Below are 6,643 nucleotides of genomic sequence, written 5' to 3' on the forward strand. Positions count from 1 at the left end.
GACGATCTCCATGATGTCACTATACGAGTCCATGGACCACACGAGGGTCATGTACCTGGATCTTGTGCCGACTTGTATCACTTGCCGGTGCATCCAACTATGATTGATTGTTGCAAGGATGACCTGTTTGACGTTGGGACATGTCGGCACGTTGCGAAGATGAGCCTTAGTAAGGAGCGGTTTCATTTGAAAAATGCCTCTTCATTGGATCGTGTCATTTATAGGTTCTTCATGATACCAAGGGAGGTACAGACACTATCATATCAAATTCGAACTGAAGGTATGCTACCTTCTAAGCCTTTGTATATGGTACTAGGTTGCTTTGAGCGTCAATGTTCTATGTGTCATCCTGTTGCAGGAAAACTTTCGAAGGATGATTGGATGGCAATGTATTTGGAGGCTCTCCGTCTACGAGATCAAAACAAGGTATTTGACATATTCTCATAAATGTTTATAAGCTGTGAAAATTAGTACATCTATTTGATACTATCATCTACATGGTCTTTTAGGTACTCTATTGCCAACCATAAAATCCTCATGCCATAGAGGACAAGGACAAACCATTCTTACTGATAGTCCAGGACGAATGGATGTTGCAAATGAGTAAGAAGTTCTCAAATAACAATGCTTGGGCAATCGACAGCACATTCAAGACCAATGTGTTTGGTCTTCCGCTTTATGCGGCGGTTTTACCAAACCAATATGGGGTGGGTATCCCTATTTGGTTTATGTTATGCACTAGTGACAATGGGTCAAACCAAGAGATCATGGCTTTGCAAATCACCATGAGACTAGTCCTATCTAGGATGAGAGATATTCGCCCTGCTGCCCTGGTGATTGATAAGTCCCAGCCAGAGCTGGAGGCGCTCTCGAAGGTTGTTCTAGAAGACCCTCATTGTTGGACCACTGACTACCTTGGTGGCAACAAACGTCAACGAGCATGCCATATTATTCTATGCTGGTTCCACACAAAGAAAGCATGGGTTGAAAATCTCTTGCCACAGGTACACCTTTTTAATACCATTTTACTTTTAAGCATTGCCTTTTTGTGAGTTCCATGAGCTTGACAGTGAGTACTTTACATATTCTTGCGTGAATCAAGGTCCCTACAGATGAGCGCGATCATGTGTATGCCTCTTTGTCCAATCTTATGCATTGCCCTACAGAGTCGCAGTTTGATGATATGTTTGAGCAATTGCTTCATCGTTATTCCGCTCATCCAAACGTGGTCCGATACGTTACCAATGGATGGTGTGGGAAAGATTGTATTTGGCGTGCAAGATGGCCCAAGTTTGGTCGCATGTTTCCACATGGCAATGTCGACACAACAAACCTCATCGAGAGACTTTGGCAATATATCAAGTACACTCTACTTGATGCTAGGATCAACAGGTCCATTTTGGATCTCCTGCACGCCCTTGTTGGTGACTCATCGTCAGGTTCTAGAATGGGTGGATCGGCTTTGGAGTTTTTCAAGCAAAAGCAAGAGATAGGTAATGTGGTCAGTTTCCTTTCTATTTGCACATTTGACCTTCCCTTAAAACACATTGTTGTCTTATACATGTTTTTTATGCCAGCTGATTCTGAGCGCTTCAAAGTCTATGGGTCAAGCAAGAGTCATACGGCTAGATTGGCAGCAGGGGAGAAGATTCTTCAGCGGTATGAGCAAGATCCCTCCTCTCTTCAAGTCATTAACGAGGGGACCATGTTGTTTAAAATAGCAAGCACCACCCAACATGCAAAATGGTATCATGTAAGTGTACAATCAAACTACTGTGATTGCCCTGATTGGTTGACTGACTGTAAACATCTTCATGGTTTGAGGCTCATCTTGAAGAGCTATTTTCCTCACCTTCATGAGGTTCTCCCCATCATCGATAGTGCGCATGTCTTTGATGACATAAAGGAAAGACCAGGTGGCGTTAAAATCACAAGATTGGAGAGATCAGCTTCCGATGGTGGCGTGCAGGAAGGGGAACTCGTGTCCTCCATCGCAGACTTTAGAGACCTCCTTCAAAGGATCGAGGATGGGATTCCATCCTACACAGCGGCACAGATGGATGCTTGTATGCGCCAACTGGAAAGTGCTAAATAGTCTCTTGTTCACATGTTCACAACACAGGAGATTGACATGCCTAAAAAGGGCGGGATTTATCAGATCCAGGAAAATGTGACACAGACGCGCCTAGGGCATGGCAAGGATCATCGTCATCGTCCAAATGAGAGGGGGAGTCCTCATCACAACCCAAGCGTCCATCTATTACAGGCGTGTTAAGGCGCAAGCATCAACGAGGGAGGGGTCGTGTAAGGTTTAGCCCAAAACCGCAGATATATTGTCCTCATTGCTGCACCAAAACATTTTTGGTGGACCCTCTCGCAGTGTATTCATGCAATACTTGCCATGCACTACTCCCTCTATCCCTGCGGTATGCTCCTCATCCAGCGGATTCTATCTTGATCGGCAAGGCGGTGCGATTGTATGGTGAGTCTTACATTGGCACTTGTCGTATTTTGTATTGCACCTACAACAGTGAGAATGAGGAGCGTCAGTTTTCTCTCTCGTTCCCTGATGGGTCCACGATCACAGAAGTCTTGGCATCTAGGTTCAGAATGTTTGTACTGTACACATGATTCTCCATCTAATGGATAACGTTCTCCTGGATTTTATCTTGCTCTATTTGCTGGAATTAGCTAGTTTTTATGGTGGTGTTTTGGATTTTATGGTAGTGTCGTATTGGATAATTATATGATTTTACTATTTAGAAATTAGTGTGTATATTTGGCAACACATCCAACAGGTTATTTCTTATCACTACATGTTCATGTAATCCACATGTGACATGCTCTCATATTTAAAGAGTTGCGCAAATATTGATAGCTTAAGTTAGTAATTCGGGTGCATTGTTGGGAAGCATAGTTGACACATGTGATAAAGGAGGTTGAAGCTATGTTATATTTTGTTATTCATGTGTGTAGAACCAACTAAGAGGGAGGGGTGTGTGTGTGTGTGTGTGTGTGTGTGTGTGTGTGTGTGTGTGTGTGTGTGTGTGGAATCATTGGTGACTACACAACCAAATAACCAAATGTTTATGAGTTCAATTCATGTTCCAAAGGTCAATTTGAGAGAGAGAGAGAGATAAGATCAATTAATGATTTCTAAACCACACATCCTATGGAATAATGTAATGAAGTGCTATGGTGCAATGAAATCGTTAGATTACTAACATTAAATCGCGAGATTAGTAACATTAAATCGTGAGATTAGTAACATTGAATCATTGGTGACTATACAACCAAATAAGCAAATGTTTATGAAGTTCAATTCATGATACTATGGTCAATTTGAGAGAGAGAGAGAGATAAGATCAATTAATGAGTCTAAACAAAGAATCCTATGGAATAATGTAATGAAGTGCTATGGTGCAATGAAATCATTAGATTACTAACATTAAATCGTGAGATTAGTAACATTGAATCTTTAGTGACTACACAACCAAAGCAGCAAATGTTTATGAATTAAATTAATGTTCCAAAGGTCAATTCAAGATGTTAGTGACTTTGTTTTCTACTCATATGGGCCATTCTATATGCACTCCAAAATGAAAAGTATCACGATGGAACACACTTTAACAAATTAATGATTTCTAGACCACACATCCTATGGAATAATGTAACGAAAGACTATGGTGCAATGAAATCATGAGATTAGGTCAATTTGAGAGAGGGAGAGATAAGATCAATTAATGATTTCTAAACCACACAAAGAATCAGAATAAGTCCAAAAATATGCATGAGTTCAAAAAGAACCATGAATTCAAATCTTAGTACATGTCTGCCACAAACCAAGTACATGACCATAAGTGAGACCATAAGTCCATGACTGCCACAATCGAGCTAAATGTCACAAATTGACTAAAACCACACAAGATCACCTCTCCAACACTCCAAGTGCCCACTGGTAAAGGTCCTCCTTCAAAGTGGTAACGTAGGTGGCATTGAACCATTTTCTAGTTAACTGCAATACAAAAAGTTGATTATGGATTGACGTATGCACACAAGACCATTCAAAGTCGCATAGCAAAAGCACTTATACCAGTATAGGCTTACCTAGTTTTTGGTTGGTTTCCCAACCACACCACCCTCGATGAGTAGTCTTATGAAAGCCATCACATAAAATCCACAATCCACCGCATTTGTCTGTTGAGGGGCCTGCGAAAAGGGATTATAGTCATCGTTATGTTAACTTCTCTATGTTACAGCTCTAAGTGACAGTATTACTGCTACATTCTTCGTACATACCTTAATGTGCATGAGCTTCATTTTCTCCACGTCCGATAAAAACCTTGCACATACTGGGTCAGTACAAAGCCTCGATAGTGCAAACACGGCCCTGAAACATAGACACAAAAGAGATGAACATAATACATATGTGACACAACGTAAAGCATGGGTGCATATAGAATGTTAGGATACCTGTGCACATAAGGTAGACATGCCGTGAAATCAGTGTACTCCAAGGAGTCAAGGCATAGGATGGCTCCATGATCACTAGGTAATTTTTCAACCCTTCTTAGCAAAGGGTTGAAGACCACAAAAAGAGACCAATGTGACCTGCACATCAAAGAATGCTATTAAAACTAGCGCATCAAAGGGCTATGATAAAGCATTTACAATAAGTATGCATAAAGGGACTACTAACCTCTCAAGCACAGGCAGAAAGATAAAGGTGGACATCGTGGGATCACAACTATCAAAGTAATTTCTCAACGAAACACTATCGTCTTGTGGCTCAACCATATTGATGTATGGAAACCACAGACTATCCACAAAGCATACATCATGGACGTGCTCTCTCGGCATCAAATACTCCATCCAACTATGAAATAACCATAACCATAAAATAACAATAACCATAACCATAAAATAACAATAACCATAACAATAACAATAACCAACTATGAATAAAAGCACAAATTAGTTCAGTAGAATAACAAAACCCCTAGTCCTAATCATCAGGCAACAACCAATAGAGCTATAACTAGTTTAACAAACTTACATGGCGAACAAATTCATGGTACGGGTGGATGCCTCCTCCACGCACCACAATGCATCCAACAAAGCCCGGTCGACATCCACACGAAGCTTTGAGCATAGAGACACGAACTCGATATTTGCGGAAGTCTCTAACCTAAAATAATACCAAAAAACAACCACACACAATGCAACCAATCACAAGTACAAGAAATACAACACAATGAAAGCATTGGATTTAAAAAAAACGCACCTTGAGGTGGCACCTTTTTGCCCCTTCATCTTGGCAGGAGAGCAATTCACCTTGGTGTCAACCGAATTGCATCCAATGGTGAATATGCAATGGAAAGCGTCACTTGGATACTCAAGAGGGGAGGAGATGGTGATAGGGGTGGGTCGAGGTGATAGGAGGAGCGACGTGAAGCGCTTACTCCCCTCGCCCTACAATGCCATAACAATAACCATAAACAATGCCATAAACATAATATACATAACAATAACCATAAACATAACATACACAACAAACATGCCCATAAACATAACCATAACCATAAACAATGCCATAACCATAAGCATAAACATAACCATAAACATAGCCATAAACACAACAAACATGCCCATAAACAATAACCATGAACATAATCCTAACCACACAATGCCCATAAACTAACCTGAACCATAACCATAACCATAACCAAAAGCCACAAAATTGTGAATAACTAACCTGGGAGTCCATAACATCACCGGTGGATGGAGGATTAGCCTGCAATAAGCTATCCAAGTCCATCTGGGAGTTACGCTCCACTATTTGACACTCCGCATGGTGGTCTAGGACCTAACCCTCATCATCAATATGGGGCACATCCTCCTCATCTTGTGTGCGAGGTCGTTTCTAAAGAAGGCAACGTGTGAGTGTATTTACATATAAAAAAAATGATAAACTTAAGGCCAAGGTAATTAAATTGCATTTGCATATGACACTACAGAAGAATAAACAATATCAGGTTAGAGACTTACATGTTTTTGGTAGCCATCCGCTATTCGACTCTGCGTTCTCCGCACATGCTCATCTCTTTTGGAGTCATATTTGCTCATTTGTCTATTCACAAATGCCTCCACATACTCCTGCCTGTCCATGGTATGCTCAGCATCTTCGAGTAAGTCCCATAATGAGCTTGCTCTTGCATGCTGAGTCTTCTCATACTTACTTCGGGCCAAACTCAGCTTTCGCTCAAGGTTAGAGAAACGAGACTCTGCCTGGCGGTGCCAAGCACCAACAGGATGACGAGCATGTTGTGCGCCTATGGGACGGCCAGTCTTTCGACATGGAATATCGTAATGGATACCATGCTCATCCTTCAGATGCTGTATCATCCTTGCCCGTCTCTTAATGTTGACATGTCTTTTCGGACAAAGAATGTCAACACGGCATTGACGGGCAAGAGACCCATCCGCTAGTGTGATCTCAATGTATGGTGGATTTTCCTACGTAAAGTGACATTCTATTTATAAGTATCACATCTTAGGAGTATGCTTACTAACAGCGGAAAGTAGGATAAACACTTACCTGGGAGTAGCTCGGCACTTCTCTTTCAAAGGACGTCTGAGACGC

At 41.3% G+C, this 6,643-nt stretch overlaps 1 protein-coding gene across 1 annotated transcript; it reads left to right on the forward strand.

Annotated features, from left to right (window-relative positions):
• Positions 1-593: 593 nt before the first annotated feature.
• Positions 594-2,095, forward strand: LOC148028303 (uncharacterized). Its single transcript, XM_087689940.1, has 3 exons — positions 594-1,004; positions 1,103-1,493; positions 1,578-2,095. Exons 1-3 carry the CDS (start codon positions 600-602, stop codon positions 2,093-2,095), a joined length of 1,314 nt encoding a protein of 437 aa, XP_087546066.1. The 5' UTR covers positions 594-599.
• The last annotated feature ends 4,548 nt before the right edge of the window (positions 2,096-6,643 follow it).

The sequence above is a fragment of the Lygodium microphyllum genome, chromosome 12 (genome assembly GCF_053477565.2).
Source record: "Lygodium microphyllum isolate KBCC chromosome 12, Lygodium_microphyllum_v1.1.10, whole genome shotgun sequence".
Classification (NCBI taxonomy): domain Eukaryota; kingdom Viridiplantae; phylum Streptophyta; class Polypodiopsida; order Schizaeales; family Lygodiaceae; genus Lygodium; species Lygodium microphyllum.

Excerpts from the sequence above, each read along its gene's own strand:
- LOC148028303 (XM_087689940.1), top strand. The coding sequence starts at position 600 with ATGAGTAAGAAGTTCTCAAATAACAATGCTTGGGCAATCGACAGCACA. Across the intron at positions 1,005-1,102 it reads TTGAAAATCTCTTGCCACAG|GTCCCTACAGATGAGCGCGA; the intron begins GTACACCTTTTT and ends GCGTGAATCAAG. Across the intron at positions 1,494-1,577 it reads CAAGCAAAAGCAAGAGATAG|CTGATTCTGAGCGCTTCAAA; the intron begins GTAATGTGGTCA and ends TTTTTATGCCAG.